This window comes from Triturus cristatus, chromosome 4_2 (assembly GCF_964204655.1).
Source record: "Triturus cristatus chromosome 4_2, aTriCri1.1, whole genome shotgun sequence".
Classification (NCBI taxonomy): Eukaryota; Metazoa; Chordata; class Amphibia; order Caudata; family Salamandridae; genus Triturus; species Triturus cristatus.
The window spans coordinates 491,719,957-491,733,909 of record NC_140586.1 but is presented as its reverse complement, the minus strand read 5'-3'; the positions used below and the strand labels follow the sequence as shown (position 1 = coordinate 491,733,909).

The 13,953-nt window shown below is 43.3% G+C and overlaps 1 protein-coding gene across 2 annotated transcripts in view; it reads right to left on the bottom strand.

Moving 5' to 3' along the window:
• Positions 1 to 1,165: 1,165 nt before the first annotated feature.
• The window catches only part of LOC146834592 (ferric reductase 1-like), a 485,837-nt gene continuing 473,049 nt past the window's right edge, over positions 1,166 to 13,953 (bottom strand). Inside the window, exon 16 of one of the 2 annotated variants that reach the window (XM_085602043.1) lies at positions 1,166 to 1,669. In XM_085602043.1, coding sequence (XP_085458169.1) covers positions 1,580 to 1,669 — 90 coding nt within the window. In that variant the 3' untranslated portion in view covers positions 1,166 to 1,579. The remainder of the gene's footprint in view (positions 1,670 to 13,953) is intronic. The other variant, XM_085602045.1, reaches the window with a different exon arrangement.

Genomic DNA, 13,953 nt, shown 5'->3' with positions numbered 1-13,953 from the left:
TGCCGGAACAGCAGTTTGCCTTAACGACGGAGGGGACACTTCGCCAGCCACAGTAAAGAACAAGGAGGCGTGGGGAGTCAGCAGGGCCCAACCCACTGGGGAAGTACTGACGTTAGAGGGCCTGCTCTGTTTGGACTCGGAGGTCTGAGTCCTGACACACCCCCTGCTAGACTGCACCGATGCCTCAACCAATCGTAGCGGGTCATGAGGTGTTTAAATGTGGTTGTAATTTGCACTTGCACTGTTTGGCGGCATTTGAGAAAGTCAGCAATTGACGAAACGCGTTATGCCATGGCCGAATACAGAGCTTTTTTTCAGTGATCCACGATTGCTTCAGCTTCTTGGTGTTCCTGAGGAGTGTGGTTTTACACATATATACAATCACCATTAAATATGCACAATACAGATTTCACAGTCTTGATAAGGTCAATGTACAGGAGATTTGACTGAATGCTTTTCTTGCATTCCATTGCACTATAAAAATAAAGATGTATTGTGAGTTTTAAACTTGGGTTTTTTAGGCCCCGCTTCAGCAACACCTATGCAGTTTTCAATATGAGGTAACTCTGACAAGCAGTTCCTTTGGGAGAACGGTTTTTGCACCAGTTGAACCTTCCAAAGGATTTCATTGGAACAGTTTACACATCTTAAAGGCATACGGGCTCTTTAAAATTGGGTGGGCAGCCCGCCGGTTCACCGGTTCGTCTGAAAATCTGGCCTCTGGCCTTTCATTGGAGGAGCATCCATAGGGATGACAAATGTATAAGCAGAAGAGAATTCTGAGCAGGTGCCGTGCTTATTGTCCCCCGCTCATCATTCCTTCCAGTTATTTTTTATTGTAGCAAAGTCACAAAGTAGAAGTTTGTTTCTGAGCAACACAAATATTATGGCCCTGACATGCAGGGAGTGTTTTCCCTGCCCATGACAACAACCCTTGGTGACCGGGTTGAAGGAAATAAAGTGATAGTCACTTGACCTTAAATAAGGCATGGCTTGCCTTACGCATTTGTCACTGATGAAAGCTGACATGCGAGATAGTGAACATGACATCCACCACACGTTGGTTGATTCCCAGCATCAGCCAACATTAAAATGGCCCCGTTTATATATTATGGAAATATTACTCCTTGAACATTTAATATTCATTAAACTAAAAACAAATAAGTAGAAAAACCAACAGAAAGTATTTATTTTGTAAGAGTGGCGGGGAGAAGCTGATAGAATGGCACATCCAAAATACATTTTATATATTGTTGAAGTAAATTACAAACATCAATAGCCACACAACATGTTACTTCTAGAAAAATACACAAAAAAATTCTGTTAATAGACTAAGTGATTCTTTAGAGAAACATCACAATCAGAGGGAGGCAGTATAACGGAAGACAAGGGTGAGCTACGATTGGATTGGTAATTATTTCTTTGAATTATTGACAGTAATACATTTGTGCGATTAGTTCACTACTAAAAATAATAAGTAGGAAAATGACAATGCTTTTTTTGAAATGTCAAGAAATGTGTTAAAGGAAAGCATTTTCTCTCAGTCATATACTCCGTTATTCTCTGCAGAAGTTAATTTTCACGACTGTCCGATTCCCACGAGAAGTGCAATTAAGAAGGCCAGGTTCACAGTTATGTAGGTGAAAACAAAAAGTCCTTCATTTTTTACCTGTAGAAGATAGAACAACATATTCTTAGAGTGCATATACTTTTTCATATGTCTGATTGCCCATCACAACTTTGGTATCTTCTATAGCATGGCCTCCGTCGCAAGATATATTCGCGCACAACTTTTAAATCAAAAGGCTTAGGGGCCAATTGCGAGTGAAAACCGCCCGCCATATAATGACTTTTTTTTGTCATTGGGGGGCAATTTCTTTGGCGTTCCCACAGGGGCACCGCAATGGGAATGTCAAAAAAAGTTCAAGCACGGCATGAAGTAAAAAATCCATGCCGTGCTAGAACTTCTGTGCATGAACATCGGGGCGCAAGTTATGCCCCCGTGTGCATCCACAGGGCGTAAGGCGCAAAGTTTCCTCTCTGCCTGGCTTTTCATGGAGGACGAACTGCTATAAAAACCGTGGCGGAGAGGAAACTCTTAATATGCTTGGCGGGACTACGGCAGTCCTGCCAAGCATATGGATGCCTCTGGACCGCAGCACTTCGCCAGGGAATAGCGGTTCCCTGGCGAAGTTGGCGGTCTGAGGGTAGCACGACCACTAGGGTCATAATGTGGCGGCCGTAAGACCATCACCGCCACCCCACCATGAGTCTGGCAGTCCGAGGACCGTCAGACTCGTAATTAGGCACTAAGTGTCTATGTTTATACCATGTTAAGTTAATGGAGATACATCTGGGCAATAAGACTGAAAGGTGGTCAAAAATTGTTTTTCTTTCTATTTCCCTTAGGAAAACTTCCTCTGCATTGTATTAAAAACCGCTGAACATAATTATATCAAACTTGGCTTAAAACTAGAAATTCACTCAGAGCAGTGCCTTTGTTTGGTATGAAGTAAATATGGTCACTAGGTTCTGAAAGCTAAGCATTACAAACAGGTATTGGTTAGACTTTGAAAGGTTAATTTTCCTGGAACTTGCCCACTCTTTACATGTCACAAATTACGAAAGAAAATGTTAACAGATATGTGACATGAACGTGCACCTAGCACGTGTTTCTTATTTGATTCAATGATTTCTGAAAATATTTCACTCAACATTACTATTAAATATGTTTTTGTTGTAGAATTAGAGAATCTACAAGTGTGCTTAACCATGCTAATTAAGATGTTTGAATAAAATGTAATGAATATCAAACCTCATCATTTATTGCATAATGTACTTATTCTGAAGAAGAAACCGGACTTTCCTATACGAGAGCTATAACGTATTATTAACACATAATGACTTCAAACTGTGATTAAAACCATCTGATTATATGTATAATGTAATCTGACTAAAAACAAGAATGTTTATGTAATGGGTGCACTGATGTTATATGCAAATGCATTTAAAGGTATTTCTTAGTCATACTTACACTTGGTTTATTGTAAAGATTTACTGTATGCCACACATAGTTTGATTTCAATAACATGTACTAGAAACTTGTATCCATTTATGCTCAAATGTGCACACGCATATTGAATGGCACCATAGGATTTATTTTTAACTTGTCTTAAACGTTTAGACCTGTATTTCACCATGTTGCATTTCATACAATATTGGTTTCCATTTTCTGCTAGCAAGACATTTCTTGCAGGTATTCACATTCATTATTAGGTGAGGATAAATACATTACTGGAATGGAGATAGGGAAAAGAGACTGAGAAGAAGACCTTGAGAAAGGTAGATGGAGAAACAGAGCGTCAACTGAAAGGCCTATTGAGCAAATGTGTCAATCCACAGTGTCTGAGAAAGAGATGCTGTTCCCATGTGGGACAATCAGACTGCAACCTGGGAACTTGATGAGGACAATGGTCCCCTGGTGGTGTGATCAAGAGGGTTTTACCTATGGGCTTTTTATGTTATAATATAGTGTTCACCCCACCAGAGAGGTAGATACCTTCTTTCCTGATTTCATGCAGAACCCCTGACTTCTGCCAGACTGCCTTGCTAAACCCCTTCTGCAGACTCTATGCAGACCTTTCTGGTTGATTCCTTGCAGACACCTTTCCTTGATTCCCCATCACCTGAATGGAGTTTGAGAGATTTAGACTGTAATGCTTCCTTTTGATTCTATCCTAAGTGTGGCTTAGACTAATACTTATTCCTGGCCCACAGAAGACTCTTGACCAAGCTTCTGAGATGCTAACACTTTCTTGCTTGCTTGATTTCCTTTTGTTCTGTCCTGACTTTCTTCAGGGAAATTCCCTTATTTGTGAGTACTTTGTTTCCTAACTATCCTCTTGACTTTGAAATTCAAGATTACTAATGTATAGGCAAGGGAGTTTCAGAGTATTTACTGAGCACCACATAGTGATGCTGCTTTTCTGTCTCGCAATCACAGAACTGCTTGCTAATTTAATACTAGTCCACCTCAATTTCTTCAGGAGGAGTGGACTTCCGGTTGTTTTCATGTACCTTTACAGCATGGTTTTATGAGTAGTGTATTTTACCTTGAATATTAATTTGTAATAAACCTTTTTGAACTAGGCTACCGATTCCTTGTGTATCCAATATGTTGTACTGTTAAATTGCAGTTTGATTGAAAGACTAACTCACATCACCTCTCAATCGGGTTTAAAAGGTCTATCGGAGGAACAATGGTACGCAGGTGAGCCCAGAAAACAATGTTTCACCTCCAAAGAAAATACTTTTGAAAATGAAAAAAATTTGATGTAAGAGGGAGCATTGTTTTACATTTTTACATAAAACGGCTGGTACATCCCCTTAGCTTTCAAGGATCAGGGAAACCCAAGTTGCTGACAAAAGCTGACATTTTTTATTACGGGGCAATTTCAGAATGCCATTTACAGAAGCCTGCATTTATAAACATGTGATAGGGTTTAAGGGGGTAGGAGACCATCCACCAACCCAAGCAGGAATAGAATGGGTTGGGGTGCCAGAGGGGCAGATTCTACCCTCCAGAACTAAAGATTATGCCCCCATTTGTTTCTTAGGATGCACAGTTCCAATTTCAGTTTTATTGATGCACAAATGTGTGGGTAGATCTGCCCATTAAAAATTATAATTCTATTCAGACTTTTTACCAAATCCCGAAAAAAAGTACACAGGAAAAATATTGCAACTATGCAGGGGAGTGCTTGCAGTGCATGGTCAAAGTCCTTACACAGATGGTTCTGTGACACAGGGGCCGGTGCAGTGCTTGTTTTCTAGGCCAATACCTGCTCTGAAACCTAATGGCTTTTTTAAGCTGGTCCAATGGCACTGAGGCCGGTCCAGATATTTGCTGCAGGCTATGCCCTGTGTCTAGAGCATGGGACTTTATTATGGCATCACTGCACTGGCGGTCAGACCACCCCATTTCAGCTTGGGCGGTTGAACCGCATTGTCACTGCTGGAAGTGTTGCAGCGGTCTTGAGGGCGCAATATGCTTGCTGGGGCCGCTGCGGCCTGCAAAGCATAGTACGAGTTTCCTCACCACCACACCGGAAACAAAGTGAGCCTCTACACCATAGGGTGCATGCGGGGGGCACATGTTGTGCCCCCCTGACTACATGCACCCCAGTTCCTACAGGGCTTGAACTTGACAGTCCATGCCCAGCAGGAACTGTCTTTGATGCTCCCATTGCGGTGCCTTTTTCAAAGGCACTACCGTGGGGCCACCAAAGAACTGCCCACCTGAAACTTAAAAAGTCATACTCTGGTGAGTGTTTTTATGGCTTTGCAAGTCTCTGACAGGGCAGCGGAATGGGGGCCTAGCTCCGAGACTGCCTAAGTCATAATAAGACCTAAGGTGTGCACTCATCAAGGTATATGCAGCTGGTTTCAGTGGTCTGGGGGTGGGTGCAAGGTCTGTACCTGAGCCTGTTTTAAATGGGCAAAGGCATGCATTTTTGGAGCACAGCACAGGTGGATGGAAGGTTTAGTGTATGGCTTTGGCCAATACTAACTCCGCATGTTGAAGGCTGTGTGAAGCAAGAATTGGATGTGTGGGAGGTTGTTGTAATACCAAACTGAAGAGCATACACAGACTGAGATGATAACTTGGGAATTTAGGAATAGTGACTGGCCACAGGCTAAGCAGTGCCAACCCTGCTGTACATAGCAAAAAGCTGTTCGCTCCAGGGGTGGGTTGTGTATGATTTGGGTGAAGGACATGTGTGTATCCATAAATTCTGGGCATTATTGCAGGATAAGCCCAAGGTCTCTCATGAAAATAAGACTGGGATAATAGCACTGTTAAAATATTCATCAGAGCTGCTAAGCAAGGCCAAAGCCAGTTCATGGTGCCCTGTGGCTCTGAAGACAGATGGAGCAGGCTAAAGCATGTCCAACCCCCAGGATAAGACTTTCTGTTTTGCCCTGCAAACTCTCCAGAGCACTGAGACATGAACAAAGGCCCTACTTTACACTTGGAGCCATATGACAAGCAAAAGATCTCGCCCATCCAGCTTTGGTGCTGCGGTGATGGGTTCACAGCTCTGTAAAAATCCACTCCATAAAGCCACTTCTCGCTGTGCATGCCTAATGTTTATGTCTTTTATGACTAGTGTCAGGAAACCCGAGAAAATGATTTGGTCACAGGCACCAATTCAAATGGGACATGTTCTTCATACATGTCTATTGTGCTCTTGCACCAGAGAGACTGGGGACAGGGAACAACAAAAAGACCATGTCCTCCTGATGAGGCGCACCACTGGGTTATTATCAAGGGAACTAGGTGCATGTAAGGCTAAATATCATGCTTTTTGTGGAAATCTTCCTGTTCCTGGATGAGTACCAAGTGCAATAGGCTCTGGTGGTAGGGGTACTAATTACCAACATTGACAAAACACATTATTGTTTCTCCTCTCTAATTATCCTAATTACTGACAACCATCCCTCCTAATTTTCCCACCCACACTCACACTATGACCACACATTTAGTATTCTGTCAATTCGACCACTACTGTGCCTAACTACTTTCCAAATGGCACACAATGGTTACTTACTATGGTACATAAAGACATTGAAAGATGCTCATAGACACATGTCATGAGCACAAGGGCACACAGAGAAAATATGAGGCACTCACATACACACACACAAACACACACACACACACACTGACTCTTAGTGACTGAGACTTATACTCACAGATCCAGACTAAGATACATTGAGTTAGTGTTATTGACATCAAAAAAGTGCATACATAATGATATACATCAATTGCAAAAGAGTTTCAAAAGTACAAGATAAACTCGCACGTTTTGTTTAATATTCACTTAATAGTACGTTTATGACAATGGAGACTCCACAGTAGGGTTGGAGAACTCAGCATTCCGTCACGAGTACGGAGTCTCTGCAGTAATAAGCTAACTATCAACTAGTAGATTGTGAATAGTAAAAAGACTTAACCTTACACAAAAATGTAAGTTTACCTTTGTGAATTGCGCTCTAAAAATATAACAGTTAACATCCATTAGCTCTGCTGCAAATCCATTATCAAAGCTATAACATTACATCACACTTGTATTAAATTTTGTTTTTAAATCACCATTGCTGGCATCATCCATAATTACTAGTGACATCACAATACCTTCAAAATTCACTGTTGACATTATGCCAATAAATAAATCGCTGAATACATGATGGATCATATCAAGAAAGATCCTCCCACTCATAGTCTGTCATATGTGTTCTACTGTACACTACAAGGAATATTGTTTTACCAGTAGTGACAATGCAATTCTCAATATTATCTACTACCTCATCACTAATTTCACTTAGGAAGTAGCTTGTTGTGCTTTTTTGTAATCTAATGTTTGATGTCATAATTGAGTTACTAATCAGACATGACTTAAAACTGTGTATTGATATTTTGTATGTATGCATGTATCTAAGTGCCATTTCTATAGCACGAAGCAAGCCAAAAGGCATAAGAGCACTCACAATGGGCAAAGTGCACCATAAAATCAACGAGTGATAGGAAAAGTAGATGGCATTCTGGTGTTGTATATTTTGAAGAGGTGTATTTTCAACTCTTTCAAACATTGAAGCAGCATGGGGCAGTCCTGATGAATATGGAGATATTGTTCTACATCCTGTGCATATAGATGGAAAAGGCCAGTTACCTTTTTTTGGCATAATGCTTATTATAGAATACCATGGCATGTTAGATGCACTTCTTAAGTGCAACATATGAAAATTAATAAAGTCAGGGAAAAACTAAAAACAATACACCTCAATTTACATAAACAAGTGTGTTACTTAAGGGTTTCTGAAAGACATATGATCACATAATGCAACTTAGGGGGCAAAATCTGCTATAAGGAGGCATAGCACAGCTCACAGTTTGGTACAACTCTGTACTTTTAGGGTATACATCAACAAACAAAAACAATGTTACTGAGATATGTACACCTTGCATTTCTACCACGTTTGTTATTTTGTCTATTCTCCTCCATGCTTGATAGGCGTGCCAAGAACTCTTATTTTCACATGGAGTGACAATAGTAAGGCACAGGGCTCCATCCGGCAGGATGGACAGTTAAAGATGGTTGGGAAATAACTATGTAATAGTGGAGGTTCCTGTCGTAAGCAGAGTTTTGGATGGTTCTGGGTGCATTGATGCTGCATTTTATGGGTAAATATTTCAACTTCTTTGTTTACAGAATTCAACTTTTTAATGTCGGGCTCTCTTGTGGAAGAAATTGCTGGTGCATAGCTGGGAAGGTCTTTTCTCCTTACTAATAGTGTCTTTGACCTTCAAGCTACACACTGGCTCTGCAGTAGATAAGTGCTAGACAGGGCCCTTTTGCATGGTCATCCCCAAACTCCTTTCCTTCACCCTCCTGTTTTCTGAACCTGCTTTTGTTGGCTTTTAGGGCTCAGCACACTTTACTACTGCTAACCAGTGCAAATGTGCTTCTGCTCTCTGCTTAAAGCATGATAACATTGGTCTACACCCAATTGGCATATTTAATTTACTTGTAAATCCCCAGTAAAGTGGCACTACATGTGAACTGGTCCTATCAATTTAATGCAGCTAGTGGACCTGCCGCACAGGTTCTACCATCCACTAAAGCAGGACTTTAAACATGTATCAGGCCTACCACTGCAGTGCCTGTGTGTTTAGTGTAAACTGCCATTTCGATGTGGCAAAGTAAAACTTTTGCCAGGACCTAACCTTCCCTTTAAATATATATAGGTCACGCCCAGGGTAGCCCTGCACAGCCTGGAGGGCATGGTGCAATGTATTTAAAAAGTAGGACATGTACTCTTAAGTTTTACATGTCCTAGTATATCCATATTACATTTTATAAGTGTACTTTCCAAATGGGTAGAGATAACTAGCACATGTTTTATGTGAACAGACTCTTGGTACAAAACTTAAGAAGGTAAAACTTCAGCGGGACCAATCTGGGACTGTATCTGACATGCATGCCATCGTGTTGAACGTTTGTCTTTGACCCAGTCTAGCATGACCAGATAGCCACAGTTGGCGCTTTCTGCTTTTAGATGCTATTTAGATGCTATTTTTCACTTTATTCTTTAAGACTCCATAAGTGCTCATTGATTTGTTGTGGTTTTGGTCTTGTTTTATTCATTACATTATTTTACTAACCTGGTGGGGGAATTGTTTTGTGTGGTGATTTCACTGTTTTAGTGTTTGACATGTTGCACAAACACTATGCACATTGCCTCTAAGCTAATCCTCACTGCTCTGTGCCAAGCTACCAAGGGGTGAGCACAGGTTAATTGGGGATTTGCTTGTGCTTTGCCCTGACTAGGATTGCTTGATCAGGGCTCAGGCCCCAGTCAACCAGCAACCCAATTTCTCACAATAAAGATATCTCACCCATATTTAAAACTGTAACTTGGGAAGGTTTGTTACTTTTTGCTGTTGCCTTTCACTCATACATTCAAAACTGTTTATTCCTCAGTTTTCTTTTCAAACTCATTTCAGTTGTTGGGCTCAATTCATTGGTATTATCTGTTTTTGGGGGCAGGAAGTGCAGTCATATACAGTCCATGTTTTGAAGGGGGCTTGTGCAAGCAATTATGATTATCTTATAGGACGCGCCTACAGGACATCAGACACTTTCCTTCCGCATGGGACTGCCGTGAGGGGAACGGCCAGCGTTGGGGGCATTTCCTACCTGACTTCATCCACACAGTTGACACTGCTGCTGTGAGGGGAACGGGCTGGGATAACTACACCCCCCAGCATACACAGCGCCCGCCGCCTGCCGTAATCGTTACTAGGCAGCGCCTGGGCATTACTTAAGCCGCTTACTTGCCCCGCTGCGTGGGACGCGCCTACAGGACATCAGACACTTTTCTTCTGCCTGGGACTGCCGTGAGGGGAGCGGCCAGCGTTGGGGGCATTTCCTACCTGACCTCATCCTCACGGTTGACACTGCTGCCGTGAGGGGAACGGGCTGGGATAACTACACCCCCCAGCATACACAGCGCCTGGCGCCTGCCGTAATCGTCACTAGGCAGCGCCTGGGCGTTACTTAAGCCGCTTACTTGCCCCGCTGCGCGGGACGCGTGCGGGCAGCGCCCGGGTGAAGCCCGGGCCAAGGGCGAGCCCGTCCTTGCCCGTCAGTGGCCGGATGAGGCTGGGCTGGGCCCATTCCCTTGGTCTGGATTGGCATTTCGTGTTTATGTCGCTGGGTTGTTTGTAGCCAATTGACAAAAAGTGGGCTTTGTTCCTTTGTTTTTGTGTTCCTTCATTGGGTTCCGTGCATGCATATTCTAGCATAGGCGCATCAAGTATCAAGCTACTAGTATCATGAGTAAGAGAAAAGCTGAGGTTAGGCTGGTAGGGACTCTTGATGACTATCTTACAAGGGCTGAGTCAGTAATTAATCATAAGATCCTAGCAGTGGAGAGAAGACTATCCCTAGAAACAGTTTTGGCGTTACCTTCTGTACAGCATGTGGACGAACAGGATACCTCTATGAATACTGGGCCTGGTAACTGTTCCCTGGCGGATAAAGTATGTCTAACATCTAGGGCAGGGATTATTGACCCCTTGCCATCCGTAAGTAGCCTCCCTAGTCCTGTTATGGTAACAACTAGGGCCAAACATAGAGCTACTGACCCTAAAACTAGAGAACCACCCTGCAAGAAAAGGAAAGGCAGAGCCCTAAGTAAGTTAAGTGCCCCTAAGGCACCCCTCGGTAATAGAGGATCCCATTTTTGTGGGACTCCTTCTGCCTCTGCTAATATTTCCCCCTTGCAACCTTTGACCCAGCAGAGCTTTGAGCTTTTAAACTCACTTTTTAAGGAACAGCTAGTTTTACTTATCCAACCTGTTTTGGACAAGTTAGATTATGTGGCATCTAGGCTAAACTGTATTGAAGCATCCTTGGCAAGTAAAAACCCATCTGCTGTAACCTCATTTGAACCCAATTCAAATGATGTGGCCAGCAACGTAGGCGGAGGGGTTCCTGATGGTCCTCTCGACTTAAGACCCCAAGTTGCTAACATTTTTGATCACGTAGTTAATAGAGCTAACTCTAATCAGCCCTTGGCCCCCCATACCATTGTTGATAGGCCTTTGACCGATCACCAGTTAAGGGGGTCTACCCAAGGATCTGCTGACCAGGCATTAGTGGATCCTGATGCGTTAATAAATTTACATCTCCCCCCGGAAGCAACTCCCTATACAGTTATTTTAGCCAATGTTCCATCACTTCCAGCAGGGACAAGGGAGCACTGGTCTAATCTTAAAAATAAAGCCCTTTACTATCTTGGGAACAAACTAGGGACCAGCAATAGGTTGTTTGATGAATTCAAAATGGTTAGGCGGGTAAAATGGGTTGGCCACTCTCACAAACCTTTGGTAGGGGATTGTGTGGTTCTGAGTTTTAGGTCCCCTCTACTGGTTGAACAAATTTTGGAGAGGGCCTCCCAATTTGCTCCGAACCCTAACGAGATCATGATTTTGCCCCTTGGTTACTTTTATAGACCAGTAAGGGATGCGCTCACCAGACAGTTCAGTGCCTCGCATTTTGTTTCCCAGCAGGGCCTGCAGCCCTTTGATTCTATTCTGTTACATAATCGCTTCACTGCCCTCTCTTCCTTGGAGGATAATGACTGACTGAGGGTTGATAGCGTTCATTTCGGGACTGAGACAACAGGGGTCTCAGAACCCTCTAGATGTGTGCCTCCTGCCCATTCACTTCCATTGGTCCAAGGAGAAGATTTAGCTTTACCTGGCTTACCCAATGCCTGTTCTACCTCCCACCCGAATGTGGCGAATCAGATAGTGCATAAAAGGAGTGATTCTCATAATGTTAACATCTCCTCCTGGAACATAGCAGGTTTACTTTCTAGACTTGCAGTTCCTGATTGGCTGGTTTTTGTCGACCAGGCAGATATCTGGTGTTTTCAGGAGACCTGGTCGCTAGTTCCCCTATTTCGTGTAGGGTATTTGAACTTTTTTAAACCAGCCATCAAGGGTCCTAGAGGGAGACCGGTGGGTGGATTGGCCATTTGGGTACGCCAATGTGAGGGCATTACAGTTGTGGAAGTCCCGATCGATAATCCTGATATTTTGGTGATCAGGATTACTTCCACAAGGGGCCTCATTATAAACATCTACGTGAGAGGTCGCCCGGGTGGCAAATGCTCCCCTACAGTCTATCTTTTAGACCATCTACTCTGTTCAGTGTCCAGTGATGGCCATAGGGTGGTGGCAGGTGATTTTAACACATGCTTTGAGCCTCTGGGTGATGATGACGGGAAACTGTCTGAGGCTGAGGATTCTGTTTGGGGAATTCCCCAGTTGGAATTAAGCCCAATTAGGAAATGGACCCAAGCAGCATTATACGTGAAGGGTCTTTGCCTTGAAAAGGGCCTGCGGGCTGCCAGCGGCAGAACGACATCAGATAGGTCTGGGACGTTGACTTTTAATAATGGCAGAAGTGGTAGCAGAATAGATTATATTTTGGTTAACTGTGAGTTGTGGCCGGCTGTTATCGATATGGTGGTGACTAATAGGATAGAAAGTGATCACAACCCCCTGACGTTGCTACTATCAGATAGTAGTTTTAATGGCCCTCCAATTGATGTTGGTTGTGTCGTGCATGCGCATGCCATCCTAACTAATGATCAGAGAAGGGTTCGCTGGCCCAAGATTGCCTCTAATGCTACCGCACAGGAAGCCATTAGGAATCTGGTTAATATAGTTATGGATAAACTGACTAGCTGCGAGTCTGATGATGGGGTTAAGTGTAGTATCCCGGATATTCACAGAGACTTATTTGCAGGTCTTAAATCTCTTTTTGTCAAGAGCATCCCTGTCAATGGTAAATATAAATCCTTGGGGGATAACTCTTGGTTTGATACAAGCTGTAAAGAATCTCGTAAAGCCCTTTCACTAGCTATTAAATCCAGGATACCAGAAAGCATTAGGAGCTGTAGATCCGCGTACAAATCTGCCCAAATTAAAGCAAAGAAAAACTGGGACGAAAATCGGTGGAGGGAGTTATATGAGGCTTGTGAGGGTAGGAACATGTGCCAATTTTGGCACCTCCTCAAATGGGGCAAGAGCCCACAGGATATGATTCCGGTAAATCATGTGGAACCTGCTCAGTGGGTCTCTTTTTTTGAAAACCAGTTTAAGTCTAGTGAGAGCCCAGATAGAGTTTTGTGGTCTGATGCTGATATGGAAGACTTACGGATTGCCCCCAGCGAGGTGAAGGCAATCTTGAAATCTCTTCCAAGTGGTAAAGCCCCGGATCCCGATTGTATTCCTGCTGATCTTTTTAAGCAGGATCAGGACCTCTGGACTCCCTATCTGACCGTTCTTGCTAATGCCCTGGTTGGTGGTGCGTTGATTCCGGATACCTGGTTTGGGGCAGAGATATTGCCGATCTATAAGAAAGGTGATTGCTCAGCCCCGGCCAATTACCGCCCAATCAGCCTCAAAAAATTATTGCTCGTCTCCTATTGGGCCGCATCCAGAGTTGGATTTCTGAGACTGACATTTTAACCCCACTACAGGCGGGCTTTCGCTCACATGTTGGAACCATTGACCAGGCTTTTAGGTTTACCTTATTATACTGGAAGGAAGTACTTCTTGGGGGTGGCATGCTTTTTGCCGCCTTCGTGGACCTTAAGTCTGCATTTGATTCTGTCCCAAGACTTAAACTCTGGGAAGTTCTTAGGGCGTTGTCTATGCCAACTGGTATATTTAGGCTGTTGATTAGATTACATGATTACACTTATGCCCAGGTTCGCTGGGGGAAACCAGGGGAGGTCTCATCCAGATTTGAGGTGTCTAAGGGGGTAAGATAAGGCTGTGTCTTGGCCCCTACCCTTTTTTCCCTGTTTATT